Source organism: Eptatretus burgeri, chromosome 10, assembly GCF_056783735.1.
Source record: "Eptatretus burgeri isolate ZD-2024b chromosome 10, Ebu_testis_v1, whole genome shotgun sequence".
Classification (NCBI taxonomy): domain Eukaryota; kingdom Metazoa; phylum Chordata; class Myxini; order Myxiniformes; family Myxinidae; genus Eptatretus; species Eptatretus burgeri.
In genome coordinates, this window is record NC_140970.1 from 3,494,170 (window position 1) to 3,515,996 (window position 21,827).

The following is a 21,827-nucleotide window of genomic DNA, read 5'->3' on the forward strand; positions in this document are numbered from 1 at the left end:
GCTGATAACTGAAGGAACACGTGCTGACCCTCGGCTGATAACTGAAGGAACACGTGCTGACCCTCGGCTGATAACTGAAGGAACACGTGCTGACCCTCGGCTGATAACTGAAGGAACACGTGCTGACCCTCGGCTGATAACTGAAGGAACACGCGCTGACCCTCGGCTGATAACTGAGCGAACACACGCTGACCCTCGGCTGATAACTGAAGAAACACACGCTGACCCTCGGCTGATAACTGAAGGAACACACGCTGACCCTCGGCTGATAACTGAGGGAACACACGCTGACCCTAAGCTGATAACTGAGCGAACACACGCTGACCCTCGGCTGATAACTGAAGGAACACACGCTGACCCTCGGCTGATAACTGAAGGAACACACGCTGACCCTCGGCTGATAACTGAAGGAACACACGCTGACCCTCGGCTGATAACTGAAGGAACACACGCTGACCCTCGGCTGATAACTGAAGGAACACACGCTGACCCTCGGCTGATAACTGAAGAAACACACGCTGACCCTCGGCTGATAACTGAAGGAACACACGCTGACCCTCGGCTGATAACTGAAGGAACACACGCTGACCCTCGGCTGATAACTGAAGGAACACACGCTGACCCTCGGCTGATAACTGAAGGAACACACGCTGACCCTCGGCTGATAACTGAAGGAACACACGCTGACCCTCGGCTGATAACTAAGCGAACACACGCTGACCCTCGGCTGATAACTGAGAAAACACACGCTGACCCTCGACTGATAACTGAGCGAACACACGCTGACCCTCGGCTGATAACTGAGCGAACACACGCTGACCCTCGGCTGATAACTGAGGGAACACACGCTGACCCTCGGCTGATAACTGAGCGAACACACGCTGACCCTCGGCTGATAACTCAGCAAACACACGCTGACCCTCGGCTGATAACTGAAGGAACACACGCTGACCCTCGGCTGATAACTGAAGGAACACACGCTGACCCTCGGCTGCTAACTGAGCAAACACACGCTGACCCTCGGCTGATAACTGAAGGAACACACGCTGACCCTCGGCTGCTAACTGAGCAAACACACGCTGACCCTCGGCTGATAACTGAAGGAACACACGCTGACCCTCGGCTGATAACTGAAGGAACACACGCTGACCCTCGGCTGATAACTGAAGGAACACACGCTGACCCTCGGCTGATAACTGAAGGAACACACGCTGACCCTCGGCTGATAACTGAAGGAACACACGCTGACCCTCGGCTGATAACTAAGCGAACACACGCTGACCCTCGGCTGATAACTGAGCAAACACACGCTGACCCTCGACTGATAACTGAGCGAACACACGCTGACCCTCGGCTGATAACTGAGCGAACACACGCTGACCCTCGGCTGATAACTGAGGGAACACACGCTGACCCTCGGCTGATAACTGAGCGAACACACGCTGACCCTCGGCTGATAACTCAGCAAACACACACTGACCCTCGGCTGATAACTGAAGGAACACACGCTGACCCTCGGCTGATAACTGAAGGAACACACGCTGACCCTCGGCTGCTAACTGAGCAAACACATGCTGACCCTCGGCTGATAACTGAAGGAACACACGCTGACCCTCGGCTGCTAACTGAGCAAACACACGCTGACCCTCGGCTGATAACTGAAGGAACACACGCTGACCCTCGGCTGATAACTGAAGGAACACACGCTGACCCTCGGCTGATAACTGAAGGAACACACGCTGACCCTCGGCTGATAACTGAAGGAACACACGCTGACCCTCGGCTGATAACTGAAGGAACACACGCTGACCCTCGGCTGATAACTAAGCGAACACACGCTGACCCTCGGCTGATAACTGAGTAAACACACGCTGACCCTCGACTGATAACTGAGCGAACACACGCTGACCCTTGGCTGATAACTGAGCGAACACACGCTGACCCTCGGCTGATAACTGAGGGAACACACGCTGACCCTCGGCTGATAACTGAGCGAACACACGCTGACCCTCGGCTGATAACTCAGCAAACACACACTGACCCTCGGCTGATAACTGAAGGAACACACGCTGACCCTCGGCTGATAACTGAAGGAACACACGCTGACCCTCGGCTGCTAACTGAGCAAACACACGCTGACCCTCGGCTGATAACTGAAGGAACACACGCTGACCCTCGGCTGCTAACTGAGCAAACACACGCTGACCCTCGGCTGATAACTGAAGGAACACACGCTGACCCTCGGCTGATAACTGAGCGAACACACGCTGACCCTCAGCTGATAACTGAAGGAACACACGCTGACCCTCGGCTGATAACTGAGGGAACACACGCTGACCCTCGGCTGATAACTGAAGGAACACACGCTGACGCTCGGCTGATAACTGAGCGAACACACGCTGACCCTCGGCTGATAACTGAAGGAACACACGCTGACCCTCGGCTGATAACTGAGCGAACACACGCTGACCCTCGGCTGATAACTGAAGGAACACACGCTGACCCTCGGCTGATAACTGAGGGAACACACACTGACCCTCGGCTGATAACTAAGCGAACACACGCTGACCCTCGGCTGATAACTGAGGGAACACCCTGACCCTCGGCTGATAACTGAGGGAACACGCTGACCCTCGGCTGCTAACTGAGCAAACACACGCTGACCCTCGGCTGATAACTGAGCGAACACACGCTGACCCTCGGCTGATAACTGAAGGAACACACGCTGACCCTCGGCTGATAACTGAAGGAACACACGCTGACCCTCGGCTGATAACGAAGCGAACACACGCTGACCCTCGGCTGATAAATGAGCGAACACGCGCTAATCCTCGGCTGATAACTGAGCGAACACTCGCTGAACCTCGGCTGATAACTGAGCGAACACACGCTGACCCTCGGCTGATAACTGAGCGAACACACGCTGACCCTCGGCTGATAACTGAGGGAACACTCTGACCCTCGGCTGATAACTGAGGGAACACGCTGACCCTCGGCTGATAACTGAGGGAACACGCTGACCCTCGGCTGATAACTGAGGGAACACGGTGACCCTCGGCTGATAACTGAGGGAACACGGTGGCCCTCGGCTGATAACTGAGTGAACACACACTGACCCTCGGCTGATAACTGAGGGAACACGGTGACCCTCGGCTGATAACTGAGGGAACACGGTGGCCCTCGGTGCCCAAGCATCGAATCAAGATCGCACGCTTACGAGTGTCTGCGACATCCATAACCGTCTCGGCCTGAAGCTTCCAAATCGGTTCGAAAAGCTGCAATCCATGGAGGCCATGGAGGGGTGCGTCCCCCAGGGAAGCCAAGAAGGGAGGTGGAGCCGGTAAGTGTAAAGCTTCCATCCTCGTCACCAAATGTATTCTATGTGAACAGGTACAAATCACCACGTGATTGGTTGGATTCGTGCAGCTCCCGAGCCTTCATTGCCCGATCGCTCGTGCACTCTCTGAGTGCGCTGCCCTCAGGGCAGCTCCTCAAACATGATGCCCTCAGGGCAGCACCTCAAACATGATGCCCTCAGGGCAGCACCTCAAACATGATGCCCCCAATGCAGTACCTCAAACATGATGCCCTCAGGGCAGCATCTCAAACATGATGCCCTCAGGGCAGCACCTCAAACAAGATCCCTCAGGGCAGCACCTCAAACATGATGCCCTCAGGGCAGCACCTTAAACATGATGCCCTCAGGGCAGCATCTCAATCATGATGCCCTCAGGGCAGCACCTCAAACATGATTCCCCCAGAGCCACAATCACTCGGTCTGTCAATGGTGAAGAATCAATTCAAAACATCATCAGATTCGCATCCGGATTCGGATCTTCACCAAAATGGAATCAATTCTACCTCGTCACACACCCAACATGTCCACCACGTTTCGTCCGAATCCGTCCACAACTTTTTGAGATTTCCTGCACACAGACAGACAGACAGACAGACAGGGGTGAAAAGATAACCTCCTTCTCCTTCAGTAAAAGCGTCTCCTGGAGTTTTTAAAAACCTTTCTTTTAGCGAAAGGTGGGGATGGGGGGGGGGGTTCGTAAAGGGATTGAGCCGGTGGGTAAGATATAACTGAGAAACATGACGATAGATAATATCGCATGTCATGGTGGATCGAGGACAGGAGAAGAGGACGTGGAAGGAAGATTCATCGGGGGTGTATAAGGAGATTGGAGGGAAAGGGAGCGCGTTGTTTCATCAGCCTGTCAGGTCTCGAGCTGAAGGCTGAGGTAAATCGTTGCCTTTTGTCCGAGCTTCGTACGAAACAAGTCGATTTATACAATACTTTTAAACTGAAGGCGCTTTATTGTCTCTTGTGTCGTGTTCGTATTGCGCCGCGAGATAATAAAACGCGCGCTCGACTTCGTACGACTGCTTCAAAGAGAATCTTCAGCGGTGTATAACGTTAACGCGCTGTTTACTCGGGTTTTTTTTTTTTGCATTCGACATCACTCCTGTCTTTTATGCATTTCATGAGACATAAATATTTCGTCATCGGTTTTGAAAACAAATTATAATCGATTCAAAAGTCTTGCAATGCTCGTTAACTCGTGAATTATAACCACAGCATCAGGGCGTCTGTTGTGTTCGTGCCGGATCCCGGAGTTGGGGGTTTTCACAGCTAAGGTGTATGCGCTGTCCACGAAGAGAACGTCCCTGCGGAATGATCTCATTTGCTTGTCATTGTACCGTTTAGATCTCCTTGTTTTGGGTGACGAAGATGGCGAGCAAGGCAATGAAGAAAAAGGTGAGTTCTGAGACTTTTCGTGAGTTCGTGGAAATGCTCGTGGTTACACGACTTCGGTAGACGCAGATGGACGCATTTCAAAGGGGGTTACAAAGCCGAGCGGGTGTTGTTCGTATCGGAGTATCGCCGGCACCGTTTTTATTCACAAACGTCGCCGCCTTTTCGTGAGGACGAGAACCTGACTCTGACTCTGACGTCACGACTGTCACGAGACGGGGGGTGGATGAGCAGCGTGTCGGGCGGTGTATAATCGACGTTGTGTTGTTTCCCCCCCCCCCTCCCGTTTTATAATATTTTATTTTGTGCTCTGTAAACTGTGTGCGATGGAAGTAAATGTTTGCTTATAATTATCTTCTTTTATTTTAATTATTATATATATTTTTTAATGATTGCTTGTATGAATCCGGAGATTTTGAAGAAAAATCGATGTTATTAACGAGAAAATATTTACTTTCACCTCACAATATGACTGAACACAAAATGAAGTAACTGTAAGCATTAATCCCGAACGTATCCAGCGTTTTATTTATTTTTTTTTATTTCTATTTTTTTTCCTGAGGTAATATGTATATTTGTTGCTCTGCAGACGAAACCACATGAGAGGAATTTACATGAAAAACGTGACGTATTGTGCTTTCACTGTAAATAATTTTATATATACATATACATCTCTGGAAAAAAAAATAAGAGCACTCCCGAATTTTTTAAAATCAGCATCTCCACATGTATGGCAGCCATTCCATTCCAGTGTCTGTTGAATTCCAACACAGGCACACCTCATTCTACTCGGTGAGGTACTGATTAGGTGATCACCTGAACCGAATCTTATTGAACAAGGAAAAGTATAAAAACCACTGCTGTGGTCATCACTATCCTCTTGCAATCGGACCAGCTGGATGGCAAAAACAGTGCCAGTAGTACCTCAAAAGTAATTGGAATCAAAAAAAAACCTATTGACCATGCCAAAAGAGTTGAAAAGAAAAGTTTTCAGTGAGGAAAAGAAGGATTCAATTCTGGCTTTACTGGCAGAGGGATACAGTTAGCGTCACGTTGCTTCCATCCTTAAAATTTCAAAGACGGCGGTTCATAAGAACAAGGTTAAGCAGCAGACATTGGGGACAACAAAGCTACAGACTGGCAGAGGGCAAAAACGACTTTCCACTGACCGGGATGACCGCCAACTCATTCCAATGTCACTCAACAACCGTAGGATGACATCAAGTGACCTACAAAAAGAATAGCAAACGGCAGCTGGGGTGAAGTGCATGGTGAGGACGGTTCGAAACAGGCTCCTCGGGGCAGGGCTGAAGTCGTGCAAAGCTAGAAAAAAGCCCTTCATCAATGAGAAGCAAAGAAGAGCCAGGCTGAGGTTTGAAAAAGACCATAAGGATTGGACCGTAGAGGACTGGAGAAAGGTCATCTTCTCTGATGAGTCCAATTTTCAGCTTTGCCCAACACCTGATCGTCTAATGGTTAGACGGAGACCTGGAGAGGCCTACAAGCCACGGTGTCTCGCACCCACTGTGAAATTTGGTGGAGGATCGGTGATGATCTGGGGGTGCTTCAGCAAGGCTGGAATCGGGCAGATTTGTCTTTGTGAAGGACTCGTGAATCAAGCCACGTACAAGGTTGTCCTGGAAGGACACTTGCTTCCTTCTGCTCTGACAATGTTCCCTTACTCTGAGGATTGGTTTTTCCAGCAGGACAATGCTCCATGTCACACAGCCAGGTTAATCAAGGTGTGGATGGAGGACCATCAGATCAAGACCCTGTCATGGCCAGCCCACTCTCCAGACCTGAACCCCATTGAAAACCTCTGCAATGTGATCAAGAGGAAGATGGATGGTCACAAGCCATCAAACAAAACCGAGCTGCTTGAATTTTTGCACCAGGAGTGGCATAAAGTCACCCAACAGCAATGTGAAAGACTGGTGGAGAGCATGCCAAGGCGCATGAAAGCTGTGATTGAAAATCAGGGTTATTCCATAAAGTATTGATTTCTAAACTCTTCCTTTAATCGTTAAAACATTGGTATTGTGTTGTTTAAAAATGAATATGAACTTGTTTTGTTTGTATTATTTGAGGTCTGAAAACACTGAATCTCTGTTGTTATTTTGACCAGTTGTCATTTTCTGCGAATAAATGCTCTAAATGACAATATTTTTATTCGGAATTTGGGAGAAATGTCAGTAGTTTATAGAATAAAACAAAAATGTTCATTTTACTCACACATACTTACAAATAGTAAAACCACAAAAACTGATAATTTTATAGCGCGTGCACTGTATACAATTGCACCGAGTTTGAAATGTCCCTGGTGTCTACCACGTCTCCGGTGTCCCCTGTCCCCCCCCCCATGTGCCTCAAGACAGCCAATGACGGCCACAGTACGTAACCAAGACGGAAATGGCGAGAATTGACGGAAATACCCGAGTATTTCAATGGAAATTTGTGAAACTAATGTGTTATATATGTGAAAACCATTTAATTTATTGCTTGACGGGAAAAAAACCAAGAAACGTGCCCCTCTTATGTAGGAAAGCCGTCATTTCCGCCCACCATCGCATTTCGCGCCGATCGCCGGATGCTGAAAGCTAAGTTCTTCTTATGCCATCATTCTTTTGCAGCCTCTTACCACGCTGTATCGAACGATTTCATTCCTTCTGTTTTTTTATATATATATATATATATATATATATATATATATATATATATATATATATATATATATATATATATATATATATATATATATATATATATATATATGTGCTTATCACAATCATAAGATTTTTATATTTCAAATATTAAGTATGCTTTTTCATTGTTTTTCAACTGAAAAAGCATAAATTGCATATTTTAACATTCGTGTACTCATTTGCTTCACCACATGTGCTGTATTGAAGGATTTCACTTGTTTTTTTCCAGATATAAATATATAATTGCTTCAGGCTGAAATTTTGCTTGATTGGCAGGTGGGTTATGATGAGGGAGGGGGCTGGATATTGAGGATGAGGGGAGAGAGGGAATTTGGGGGAGGAGAGATGGGTATCAATTATTTAATATTCCTCTTTATATCCATATGTTGGTAACTATAATGAAGGGCCATTTATAATGAGGCTTCACATCTCTCCTGTCCTTGCAGGTGCTCTTGATGGGGAAGAGTGGTTCTGGAAAGACCAGCATGCGTTCCATAATTTTTGCAAATTACATCGCTCGAGACACGAGACGACTCGGAGCTACAAGTAAGTGCATTTCACTTGGACAACATTCCGTTGGCAGTGATATCTCTTGAATTGTCCATCCAAGCTTGTACATCTGATGTGCTTGGAAACGACGAATCGTTTGCGTACGTCGGGTCACGTGCGTGCATTATAAAATAAACCGAGGCAGTTGTGGATCACTGAAATGAAGCGATGCTCTCAGAGTGAATGAAAGGTTGATGATGGTCCTGAGATCACCATGACCTTGATACCATTACTTGCTTATGATATTGCCTTCTCAACAGTCACTCGGGACGCTAATTCGTAAGTTGTCGAGGGGGCTGGCGCCAATTCCCCGACTCTTCACGAAGGGCACCATGGGATCTTTAACATCCACCAGCAACTAGTGCTGACAGATGGGTCCTCCAGGTTAACGTCCTTCCAAGGGACTGTGCGCCCATCGATTCCTCGACCTGCATGCGAAACACCAGCATGGCAGATTACGGCCGGGTCGAGGTTTGAACCCGGGCTTGACTGCTGTAAGACGAGTGCGCGTACCTTTCAGCTGACCAATCAGCCCAGGAGCTTTTCATGGCAATGATCAATTACATGTACAATTTGAACAGAATTGACATGAAGTTCATATTTTGTTTGCCTGCCTCGTGCTGACTGCTTCTGTGTGTACATCCATCAGTTGATGTGGAACATTCTCACGTCCGTTTCCTTGGAAATCTTGTACTGAACTTGTGGGATTGTGGTGGGTAAGTATCATGTGGTTGCACAAACAATTCAAGAGTTGTTTATTTGAACCATGATAACTTGTCACCGTTCTGGGGTAGCACTCCCAGTGTTTGAAATCTTGTATATTTGCTTCTGTTTAAAGTTTTCCTCTATTCAAACTTTATGTTCATCTCAGTAAATGAAAATGATATTTAAAATACCTGCTTTGGTAATTTATTTTCAGTACAAATGTTTTGAACCAAAGATTTAATTGAGATTGCTCGTGTGTGTTACAGCCGTGGCAAAAAAATATTGGCACCCTTGCACTATTTTTTGTTGTATACCTTGTCGAGGCTCATATGAGAGCTAACACACAACGCACAGCAAGGGGGGAATGAGCCAAGAACAGCACGAGACCCAGATAGCAGATAGTGACACCCAGAAGAGTGGGAAGGACAAAACAGTGGGGGACAGATACATTAGGAGATCTGTGGAAGGGAGAGGGATGGGGTGAGGAACACAGGGTGTACAAGATGGACATTACAGGGACTATCAGGAAGGAAAGCAGAGAATTTCAAGGAGGGTTTGGGGTGGATTAAGGGGGGTAGAAAAGTTCGAGGATTTGGATGGTGGAAGATAAGAGGTGGTGGTGAACAGCTGTTTTGAAGGTATTTCTGATAACGAAATAAGTTTTTTTTTTTTTTTTTTTTTTTTTTTTTTTTTTTTTTCTTCTTTCAAATAACTCACAATTTTCTCTAAGAAAATAAGTTAAAATTGACAAAAGTATTTGGTCTCCACAATTCTTTATTTCACTGTTAATATTACAGAACCTTTGTTTTTGATCCAGAACTTAATATATCCTTTTAAATCAGAAAAAAATATTGACACCCTGGTTTTAATATTTGGTCGCACAGCCTTTGGACAAAATATCTGCAGTCAAGCACTTCCTTTCACCATGAGTGAGCTTCCTCCACCTCTCTACTGGCAGTTTGGCCCACTCTTCTTCTGCAACCTGCTCTATTTCTACCAGGTTTGAAGGGTGCCTTCTCCCAACTGCTATTTTCAGATCTCCTCACAGGTGTTCAATGGGATTTAGATCTGGACTCATTGCTGACTACTTCAAAACAGTCCAGCGTTTTGTCTTGAACCATTCCTGGGTGCTTTTTGAAGTGTGTTTGGGGTTATTGTCCTGCTGCAAGACCCATGACATGCGACAGAGACCCAGCTTTCTGACACTGGGTTGAACATTATGCTCTAAAATGCCTTGGTAATCCCCTGGTTTCATGATGCCGTGCACACATTCAAAGCACCCAGTGCCAGAAGCAGCACAGAAACCCCAAAATATCACTGAACCTCCTCCATGTTTGACTGCAGGGAAGGCGTTCTTTTCTTTGAAGGCTTCATTTTTTTTTTCTGTGATGTGCTTTACCAAAAAGCCATTTCTTCTCATCTCTCCACAGGACATTCTCCCAGAAGGATTTTGTTTTGTTCAGGTGTGTTTTGGCAATCTCCAGTCTGGCTTTCATATATATATATATATATATATATATATATATATATATATATATATATATATATATATATATATATATATATATATATATATATATATATATATATATATATATATATATATATATATATCTCTCTCTCTCTCTCTCTCTCTCTCTCTCTCTCTCTCTCTCTCTCTCTCTCTCTCTCTCTCTCTCTCTCTCTCTCTCTCTCTCTCTCTCTCTCTCTCTCTCTCTCTCTCTCTCTCTCTCTCTCTCTCTCTCTCTCTCTCTCTCTCTCTCTCTCTCTCTCTCAGCAGTGGGGTCCTCCTGGGTCTCTTACCATACAACACCCTTTGATTGAGTTGGCGACGGATGGTGTGAGCTGAAACTGTCGTACCTTGTGTCTATAGGTCAGCTTGAATCTATTTGGCAGTTGATCGAGGTGCTTTCTCCACCATTTGAACAATCCTTCGCTGCAATCTTTGATCAAATTTTTTTTTAATCTTGTGGCTGTGTCCAGGGAGGTTAGTTACAGTGCCATGGACCTTAAACTTCCTGATAACATTGCGCACGGTCGACACATGAACATCAAGATCTCTGGAGATGGACTTGTCACCTTGAGGTTGTCCATGCTTGGCCTCATTCTTGTGCCTGAACTCCTCAGACAATTCTCGGGTTTTCTTTCTTTTCTTCATGCTCATTGTAGTACACACAGTGACACAAAACAGCAGAATGACTCCTTTTCTCAATTCAAACTAGTTGAAGGAGTGATTTTGTTTTTTTTTATATTGCAGGCACCTGCAACTCACAGGTGAGTTCAATTGCAAAGTAAAAGAGAACCACCTACTTGAAATCTAATTATTTCTAACAACTTCCAAAAGTTGCCAATAATATTGTCTGGGTCATTTTAGGGTTTCTTTGTGGAATATGCTTTTGGGGGGCTTTGTGGGGCCATAGCCTGAGAGAAAGGAAGAGGAGTTAAGACGGTAGCAAGGCAGGGGTCTTTTACTCAGAGAGTGGTTAATGCATGGAAATGGCCTCCCTGGAAAGGTCGTGGCAGCAGAAACAGTGGATAAGTTTAAATTGGAATTAGATAGGTACCCAGAAGTTATAGGGATGTTGACAGGATTTTTAGGTAGTTTGAGCATTGATGGGTGATTGTGTGCATGTGTACGGAGTGCTGTTGGTGGGGGTCTCCTCAAGGGGTGTTGTGTGGTTGGTGTGTGTTTTTAACCAAGCCCATGCCCCCTCTCCTAAGGGGAAGAAGAGGAAAAAATACAAAAAGTACAACTTAAAAGATAAAATAAAAAAAAAAATTTTTTTTGCATTTTCTTCTTTGGATCTTGTGTTTATAAATTAGTATGGTGTTCATGCAGGCATGATGGGCTGAATGACCTCCACCTGTGTCTGTTTTCCTTGTATAACACCAACTACACCATAATACAAAACATCACTAACTTGTTTGTTTACCTCCGCCATCGAAGATGGATGGAGGTTACTGTTTTCACCCCTGTCTGTTTGTTATCTTGCCAAAACGAAGTTTTTGCAAGATATGTTAGTCAGCTTGTATGTTTTTTATTTTTTTTTGTTTGTCTGTAATCACGTATAAAAAATTTTGCAGAGCACAGTTATCATTGGAAATTTTTGTAACTTCGCATATCAGAGGCCTATAGAGGTCCCTTTCAGCGCATAAAATTTTGAAGGTCAAGGTCACTTTGTCGCAAATCAGGGGAGTCGACAAAACCCTTATTTTTTGAGTAATTTTGATCGGATCGTCTTCAAACTTCATGGGAATATAGTTCATGGTCTGGTGCTCAGCTGATTAATTTTTGGTAGCGATTGGCCTTGACCTTCATGGTTAGCGCCTCAGGTCAAACATATTTGACCCCAAGGTCAAATTTTCAAGTTTTCGGAACCATATCGTGTAGTACCTCAAATTGAACACCTCGATGAGTGCTTTCTAGATATGTCAAGCTTGAGACATTATGACGTCATTTGGTGACGTTATGAGGCAAACGCATATTTTTCATGGTTACTCTGCAGAACGATTCTCATCGGAATCTCTCGTAGGCAGATCTCAAGGAGTCGCTCCTGGTGGATAGCAGCTCTGTTCAACTCAGTGTGACCTTAAAGAAGTCACACGTGGTCACCTTTTGGTAAAATATGGGTTTTTTTTTTTGTTTGTTTGTTTGTGAACAGTATTACGGAAAAACTCCTTGACGGATTTCGACGAAACTTGGTGGAGGGGTTAGGTATGGTCCAAGGATCATGCCATTAGATTTTGGACTTGGTCCAAAGTCAAATATGGCTGCAATGGCGGCCATTTTGAAAAAATATTTGAATTTTTGTTTTTGCATTTCTACATGTTTTAAGTGATTTCCAACCAAAAATAAATAAATTTGTTAGAGAAAAAAAAAACTTAGAAAATATTGCACCTTTTTTTTTCAAAAAAAAATCGATTTTATTTGAAAAATATTTGAATTTTTTTTGCATTTCTACATGTTTTAAGTGATTTCCAACCCCCCCCCCAAAGAAAAAAATTTGTTTGAGAAAAAAAACAAATTTTGCACCTTTTTTTTCAAAAAAAATTCGATTTTTTTTTTTGGCATTTCTACATGCGCCTCGATCTAGTTTAGTTTATTCAATCGTGGTTCAGTAGAGTCTGATCCGTTTTGACCTACAATGAATAGGATATCAGGTTCACTTAAGTGACCCAGCCGTATTGGCGGCGGAGGTTTTGCACTCTACCGAGTGCTCCCCCTCTAGTTTACCCATATGTATTGATCTTCATTTTAAAACGAAAAATGGGTTTTTCAAATGGTTAATTGTATTAACACTAATATTTACATTCCAACCTTGCTTATGTTATCTTCATTTGTATTATTGTCTCCCCTCATTTTGCAGGGAAGGGAGCCATATAGTCCTTCCTGTATTTCTTACCAATTACAATCGCACACAAATCCTTCATTTTTCAACTTATCGACTTCCAGCAGCCATCACTTCCCCTTTATTCTCGATCGACGCTCCGTCCACATTCACCATGAAACGTTCAAAATGGCATGGGTTTGATGCAGGTGGGATAACACTTGCAGATTGTGGACTTCGAAACATGAAATTGTTTCGGTTTCTACTCTCCCTCTTCCTTCTGTCCATCTCTACTACCACCGGCTGAACTGTTTTCAAAACCCGCACCCTCTCCCTTCTGAGCCACGACGGCGGTTATGCGGCTCCTTGCTGCTGGGGTTCTGTTGGACGTGGATTTTCAGGTTGTACACAAATGTCCAGATGATGTTGTCATGGAGATGTCATTTGGAGAAGAATAAGGTTGGTGGACTGCGTGTGAAGAGTTTTTTTCTGCACTCGCAAACCAGGACAATTGTCTGTAGAGTCGTCATTGCCTTAGCTTTTTTGTTGTTGTTCCTCTATAACTTGCAAATTGTCGAAAAGGATGGATGCAGCAAGATCCTGTCCTTCATCATTCCTTTTCTTTCCAAGCTCTCTATTCCACGAGCTTTGGCTAGCCACGCAGATGGTGAGGTTATGTGGATTTGTCTCTGACCAGGACCATAACCAGTCATGGAGATCGTTGCCAGTGAGGTTGCCGAAGGGTCTCCCCATATATACGAGGGGTCTCCAGAGAAAGTTCTGTGAGGAATGGCCATACAGTTGGATTTTTTTTTTGTCTTTAGAAAGTTTATTGTGGATTATGTGCCTCACAGGCAGCACCTTCATTTGCTCTTGCACCCCTCATCCCCCCCTCTCTCTCTCTCTTTCTCTCGCTTTCAGGACTCCGCATCCATAGGCAAATGGCGCCCTATCAATATATGTTTTTATTTTAATATTATTCCTCTTCAAATTTGACATGGATGTACTTTGGTCCAAGACCCCAAACGTTTCGTGGAGGTACCTTGGTCCGGTACACCGAGAGACTTTTTAAAATTACTGTACTGTTTTTTTGACATTTAGGCCCCCATTGTGATTTTAAGGGGTCAAGGTTGAAGCACTAAAGACGACAGACACATTGTGCCATTCCCTTGTGTTTGAGTCAATCGAGATGGGATTTTGTACCAAACAATTCTGGAAGGGATGTTGAGAAACATTTCGGATTTGAACATGGGGTCAAAGGTAAAACTTGGTGACAAAATTAAGATTTTTGACTTGTCATGCTTCTGTGTTTAAACTGATCCAGACAAGAATTGGAAAAATGATATCTTATCACAGTCTGTACAGACTACAGCAGGTCTTCTTTTTAATATATTGGAAAAGGGGGGGTGGGGGGAGTTGTAAGACTTGTTGCATTCACTGGTGAATATTTGTGATTCTCGTTGTTTTATCTCCACCTTTTGATGTTTTTTTTTTTTTTTTGTTTCGGTAACAAAAAGCATGGTGTACTTAGCACCAATGTTCCTCACTGCATTTGTTAGGGATGCTGTTTGCCATGCATATTTGCTCTCCACCTCCAAATTGAATGTAAAATTTGAACAAACTTTCATGATAACATCGTTCTGATACATTTCACGTTTTGCTTCAACCAGATGACAAGAGGTCAAAGTACAGGGATATATTATGAGGTATAGCATTGCCACTGAAGGTACAGGAGGAACAAAGTTCAATCGAGGAATAAAAGACTGGTTGCAAACAAACGACTTTACCCACACTTTCATTTCTACCCTTTGTAGAGCTGGATCTAGAATTACAAACTTAAACAAAATGCTTCTTTCTTTCTTTCTTTTTTTCCCCCCCTCCACTTCCTTTTTAAAATTTTGACAATTCTTAGCTCACCTGAAACATAGTTCAGGTGAGGTATAGCATCATGCGGTGTCAGTCAGTCAGTGTGTAAACACTCGGATCTTCTTCTCTGAAACTACACACACAATTTTGATTGAACGTGACCACAACCATAATCACCCATGATTTACCAAAATTTGTTCACAGCATAAAAAAATGAAAAAACTAAAATCAGGGTCTAAGTGGGGGTCAAAGTGGGTCCAGGTTTGACCCATCCATTCTCTCAATATAGATATTTAAATTTTTTTTCTCCAAAACTGCACACACAATTTCGATAAAACTTGACCACAAACTTCATCACCCATGATTCCAAAACAACAGTCCTATTTTCACCAAACTGTAAAATTTCTGAGGACCAAGTCATTGAAAGCCTGAATCTTAATTTTGATCCAGGAAACCCGTAATCCCAGCGACTCCGACTCCTCATTCAGCACCTCGAGGGCCCCCAAAAGGATATCTAAAGTCTCCGCAAAGATGACTGCGTCATCTGTGAAATCAAGGTCAGAGATCTTGACATTCCCAAACGATGTACCACAGCCTGATCTCTGACATCCTCCCGAGAATTCAGTCCATACAAGCACTGAAAAGTGTGGGGGCCAGTACACACCCCTGATGAACTCCAAAGAAATTGCATATTAAGTCGGTCAATTTAAAGGTCAAAAGTCCTTACGATTCCAGGATTGCTACTTTTGACTTCTTCTCAAATAGTATTTACCTGATTTTTGATGCAACTTGGTTGGAATCATCTCTGCACGGTGCTTTCACAAGTTTGTTCAAACCATTGGCTAACTTGTATATTTTGTGGGTCATCCACACCTACCAGTGGTTCCCTGGTTCTACCACGTGAGCACGGGCACATTGCCCTATTTTTTAAAACCTGGTGGAGAGACCAAATTACTTCTTTTTTTGGAGGTATATCATTCTTTGTAGATTTTAAACTGGCTTTCTTGCCTGCTTGCACTCACTGACATGTGTATACGTTGATAATCCCACAGTCTCTTTCACAGAGTAGGTTTGTGAGTAGGTACCCTGGCCAAACTACAAATTCCATGTGGCATGCTTTATTGGACCCTTCCTGATCTGTAACTAACATAACAGTCCCATGAGGCTCCATTGTTTGACCATAAAAAGTGATCAGAACAAATTCTTGAACCAATAAACAGAGGAGCATATTGAAACATTGATTGGCAAGAGATATGATCGGTTTAGAGCTGGTGGTGTACAAAACCATTCATAACTCTTCAACCAAGCCTGGCATTGGCTTAGCGGTTAGGGTGGCCGGCTTGAAATCCTAGGATCTTGAGTTTGAGCCCCATTTGCCACTCAATTCTCACCAGGTGAGGTTGACTCAGCCTGTCATCCCCTAAGGTCAGCGAAATGAGCAGCAGTGTACTGGTGATAGGGGCACTGCATCAGCAGCACAGCCACATCCCTAACCAATGATGCAACCAGTAGTCTCAAAGCTGTACACATGTGTGCACATTCTCTTTAACCATGGGTATCTTATCAAAATCTCCAATACCGTCTTAAATTATTTGTACATGCGTCACAAAGATGCTTTCCTTTCTTTCTTCTTTCCATAAATCTGTTCCTTACCCCAAAGCCAGGACAATTTCATGGAAAACTACTTCGCCAGCCAACGCGACAGCATCTTCCGCAATGTTGAGGTGCTTATATACGTATTCGATGTAGAAAATCTGGAGGTCGAAAAGGACATGCACTACTACCAGTCTTGTCTTGAAGCCATTCTGCAGAACTCTCCAGAAGCGAAAGTTTTTTGCCTTGTTCACAAGATGGATCTTGTGCAGGAGGACCAGCGGGACCCGGTGAGAAATTTGAGGATTCTGAGTTGAGGAATCTATCTGGTAGCTTCAGCTTTCGACACCATACTTTCTAACTTGGTCATTTTCAAGAAATAATGTAAATTTGTAACTGTTATGAATGAGCAGGTTTGACAAACTATGCTTCCATCACCTTTTGGTGCAGATTTTCCATAAAAGGGAGGAGGACCTGAAAAGGCTCTCCCGCCCGCTAGAATGCACCTGTTTCCGCACATCCATTTGGGATGAGACACTTTACAAGGTTGGCAGTTGCTTCTTACCCCTGTTCTCCCATCTTATTATTTTTCCCCTTCGGTCCTTGCAACATTTCTTGCAATTTATCTTCATTTCTTCCTTGATACCTTATGCCACTGCTTTTTTTTTTTTTTTTTTTTAACCACCATGACATCTCTCCTGCTGTTACCCCTCCCTGAGTCTTTATATCCTACTCACTTCTTCCATCCCATTCTGACTCCAGGCCTGGTCATGCATCGTGTACCAATTGATCCCAAATGTGCAGCAACTGGAGACGAGCCTCTGCATGTTTGCTAACATCATTGAAGCAGATGAAGTCCTGCTGTTTGAAAAAGCCACGTTCCTTGTGAGGACCTCCACACCACTATGACACTGTTTCTTAGGTACTTAAAAAGAGAGACATTTCCACTGGCAGTTGCTGACTTCAACATTACCTGACATTGCTGTGCTTAAAATCATTATTATTGTGATTATGATCTCAAATTTGTACTAAATAATTGTGGATTACACCTTGAACAAATATGGCAGAAGACGATGAAAATCGTTTTATTTCTTTTTAAGTCTTTATTTGATAAAACAACTTGTGGTTATTGTTTGACTTGGTCAGGTTATGGTAGCCAACATACATAAATATAGTTTAAAAAATGGCTTTCTTGTTGATGCTACATTGTGTCCACATCTCCCACACATCTCTCCACAGGTAATCTCCCATTATCAGTCAAAGCAACAAAGAGACATTCATCGCTTTGAAAAGATCAGCAATATCATCAAACAGTTCAAACTGAGCTGCAGGTAAGGAAGTAACCAAACTCTTCCAGCTTTCTGGTTAGGGTTGGAACCACTGATTAACGATCCTACTTTGTCCAACCATCGAGTAGTGTCTTCACTGTGCTGCTTCTACCGTGACAAACCCAGTCAGTTCCGTCAAACTGTTTCTGTCCCTCCTCCTCCTTCTTTCTGTCCAACACCTATGTAGTTTCTAGTTGTCACCCTTTTTACGTTACTCTCTTCCCTCCATACAAATTGCCATGCCTTCTCCTTTTTCTCCTGTACTGCCTCACTTTGGAACAACCTCCCCAGCAGTGTTCCTGACTTCCATCAACTTGCAACAATTCAAATCACGAATCGATCACCTTGCTCTCATTTCATTATCACATTGTCACCATCTTCTTTCTTTGCTTTTTTTTTTCTTCTTTTCACTCAGCAGGCACTTATTGGTTTTTGGGCTTGACCCTTCCCCTGCAGTTATTATTTTTTTGAAATCAGGTGACGTCATTGTGAGAACTTGTGGCATTTAACAACAAAGGCAAACTGGAGAATGCATTGCACAACAATGAAACCGTTCAAAACTGTTTGTCTGGCACACCGCAAGCCATGGTGGTGAGATTGGTTGCAGAGTCCTAGAGTGGGATGGAAGACTTTATTGGGACAGCCCGGAAGATGACGCACCCACAGCTGTGGCCAATGACGACCCACTGCCCACAGGCGGTCCCAGAGTTGATGAAGAATGTGACTGCTCATCAGTTGGAGTTGTAATTCAACCTGAGAGCAAGAGACCTTCCTTCCCTCTGCTTGACCGCCATCTTCTCCTCTCCTGGCCACCTCATTGTCTTTGTCATTGCTCCCTCAGTCACACTTCACCTTCTGCTACCATCAGCTTCATGCTTCTTTCAAGTCGTCACCTGCCCCTTTGTTGTACGAATCTAGTATTTGGGGGGGGGGGGGTTATATTTATTAATCATTGTGCTTAAGATTACATTTTCCTTTCATCAACGTCTGTTAAACCACCTGATCTGTGCCGTTATTACCCTCACCAGAGAGGGTATTGCATTTGGGTCCATTTGTTTGTCTGTCTGTCTGCATAGAATGTGTGTGTATTAATTGCATTAGACCCTTAAAACCCTTTATAACCCTTAGATGCCTTTCTCCCCTTTAGATATTCATGCCTTTCAGATCTTGTAATACCGTGTCTGACCTTTCTTGTGTGTTTTCAGACACTTTAGACCTTTAGAACACTTGACCTTGACAACTGAACTATTTAAACCTTTCATTTAGTACATCCTCCCATTTATTTGGTAGCCAAAATACACCACTCACATAACAAGTCCTGGCAAGGATCTGTAATCTCTGATTGCTCTTTCTTGTTTATTGATTGTCTTGTATTATCTTTATCATAATTTTATTAGTAAAAGAACATCTTCCCACCTTTTACACTCGTTTCACGACCAGTTTCGGATTTTCTTGGGTAATCCTTTGGGAATAGTGGTAATATTGAATGCAGTAAATTTATATTACAGTTACGGTCCTTCGTAGGTGGTTTTCCATCCACCCCCCCCCCCAACACGCAGACTGTCTGTATTAACAGAACCGTCTAAAACGACAACATGTTGTCCGAGTATCTCCCAGAATTGATTTGGTAACCCTTCCTTGCTGCTCAGCTATTTTGTTAATTTTTTTTCATGTTTCTGCTCAGTACCAGTTATTGCTGTGATTGTTTAAAATTATTTAAAAGGAATCCCCATTTTAATTTCCAAGCTATACTCTATAACCAGGCATAAACTGGGCATATTCCACTTGGCCACCAGCTTCTTTAACAACCCTCAACTTGTCACAACCTTCATGTGCAATATTTGTGTGAAATTCAATAGACCATTGCTCTCAACGATCCCAACTCAACCTCTTGGATGGTGAGGAGACAGCTCTCAGCAATGATAGCATGACTCATTTAGGAAGCCAAGGAATAGGGCCTGTTCTCATCTCTCTTCACTATTGGGTAATATTCAATTTCTACCACTTCTTATCTGAATCTTTTTATCCATCCATCTCACTGTTTTGCCACATTGACTGTTTTGTTTGTTTATCCCATCACACCCTCGTGAACAACTTCAAAATACAGTGTGAGCTATCAGCTCACTGACAAGTGTTCCTTTCCTTCAATTTATCGACCCAATCCCACCTTTCCTTCTGAGCCTTCAAGGTTCCTGCTGACTGCAGTCTGTCATCTCCCATACATACTATACCCACAATCATTACAACTCTTGCTCATCCTGTTGCTTGTACCTAGTTTCACACTTTTCATTTCCTCGCCTGATTAAAAAACTTATTGATTTATTTTTTTCCTCCCATATGAAAAAAGTGAAAGCTATGCATCCATCGTGTTTTATGCAGCAAGCTTGCTGCATCTTTCCAGAGTATGGAAGTGCGCAACTCTACTTTTGCTGCCTTTATTGACGTCTTTACTTCCAACACCTATGTGATGGTCGTCATGTCTGATCCTTCGATCCGTAAGTTTCATCCGTGCTCTCCCTTTCCATTTATGCTGTCATCCATACTGGTTTTGTATTCCTTTGTAATTTATCAATCCCCACCCACCAATAGCATCGGCAGCAACCCTCATCAACATCCGAAATGCACGGAAACATTTTGAGAAGCTTGAACGCATGGAAAGTCCCAAACACGGTCTGATGATGCGTTGAGCTGAGGCATGGACAAAATTATCATATGAGAGGAGCAGCTTCGAAGCAGGCTGCAAATTGAATAGCTACGTCGACCTTTAATAAATGATCAAAATCTTTTGTTTTAAATCTTGTGTACTTATGGGAGTTCTGAGGTTGTAGACAGCCAAAAGACCATTGCAAGTTGCCAATGTGCTTTTGGCTTGGTGGGCCATCTGATGACCTTGACAAAAACAAACCAAACTCAGTCAGCAACTTGAGCAGAGAGAGAGGGGGAGATTCGAGATTTTCTCATACTCAAAGGTTGAAAGAAACTTTAAAATACTCCATGACTGCCCAAAAACAATCCAATCAATTTTGTAGATTGTAACAACATCGTCGACTCACCCCCCCCCCCCTGCACTGGCACAAACACTATACATTTCCACCTGTTCTTTCATACCCATGTTAAAATGATTTGAAGGGCATAAATATCCCAAAACAAGATTTTGTGAAACTTTAATGACACTGGCCATTCACATTTTCATTCCTTTACAGCGTTGCCAAAGGGTGTAGATGACGTGTTTAGAATGTACACAATACATACGGACAGTGCATGGATTTGAACAGAAGTTTATCGGGGGTTGTTCCAAAGGCTAACGAAGTTTGTCTTAAAAAGCCCCAAAGTTGGATGAACATGAAGCAACTGTTTTCTGTTTGTGCAATCTGCATTGTATTCTCCAATAAACAGCAACTGTGTAAACATGATTTAGTGGCAGAATCTGTACTGTTCTCCACAATTTGGGCTTTTCCTAGTTTGCATTTTATTTTAAAAGTTACTGTACATGCATCTTCGGTGTTTTGCGCTTATAAAGAATCGACGAACAACTATTTAACTATCGTAATCAAGCAAGTTATGATGTAATTGTGACCTTTTTTGATCACCCCTTTATGTAACGGGTTGTTTTTAAAATTCACTTTTATAATGGAAGCACAGGTAATAGTCCATGGGCCAAATACTGAAATCCTTCCCCCAAAAGAGAATTTTGCAAACCATGATGCTTGATTAATAGGAGTCCGAAGACTGAAATATGTTTGCTTGCCAGAGGGTGCTATTTTGTGTGACTCATTTGTACTCGTAAAATGAGCAGTTTCAAAAAAATGCACCAGTTTGACTGTTATCTATGCACATGGGAAAGGAAATTGTATCTTTTGATTCATCCGATCATAAAACAGTTGTTCAGGGTGGCCCAAAAGTCATGTCCCCTGTGTGTAGTATTTGTTCTATTTGGATTTCAATAGACTACAAATTCACTCAAAATATGCTAAATTTAGCTTGAATTCTTTTCACA

The 21,827-nt window shown here is 43.4% G+C and overlaps 1 protein-coding gene across 1 annotated transcript; it reads left to right on the plus strand.

Moving 5' to 3' along the window:
• The first annotated feature begins 4,543 nt into the window (after positions 1–4,543).
• LOC147017836 (ras-related GTP-binding protein A) lies at positions 4,544–21,243 on the plus strand. The gene is made up of 9 exons (XM_085896868.1): positions 4,544–4,762; positions 7,908–8,007; positions 8,660–8,726; positions 16,570–16,792; positions 16,953–17,048; positions 17,265–17,387; positions 17,742–17,833; positions 20,210–20,325; positions 20,420–21,243. Exons 1-9 carry the CDS (start codon positions 4,736–4,738, stop codon positions 20,515–20,517), a joined length of 942 nt encoding a protein of 313 aa, XP_085752994.1. The 5' UTR covers positions 4,544–4,735; the 3' UTR covers positions 20,518–21,243.
• The last annotated feature ends 584 nt before the right edge of the window (positions 21,244–21,827 follow it).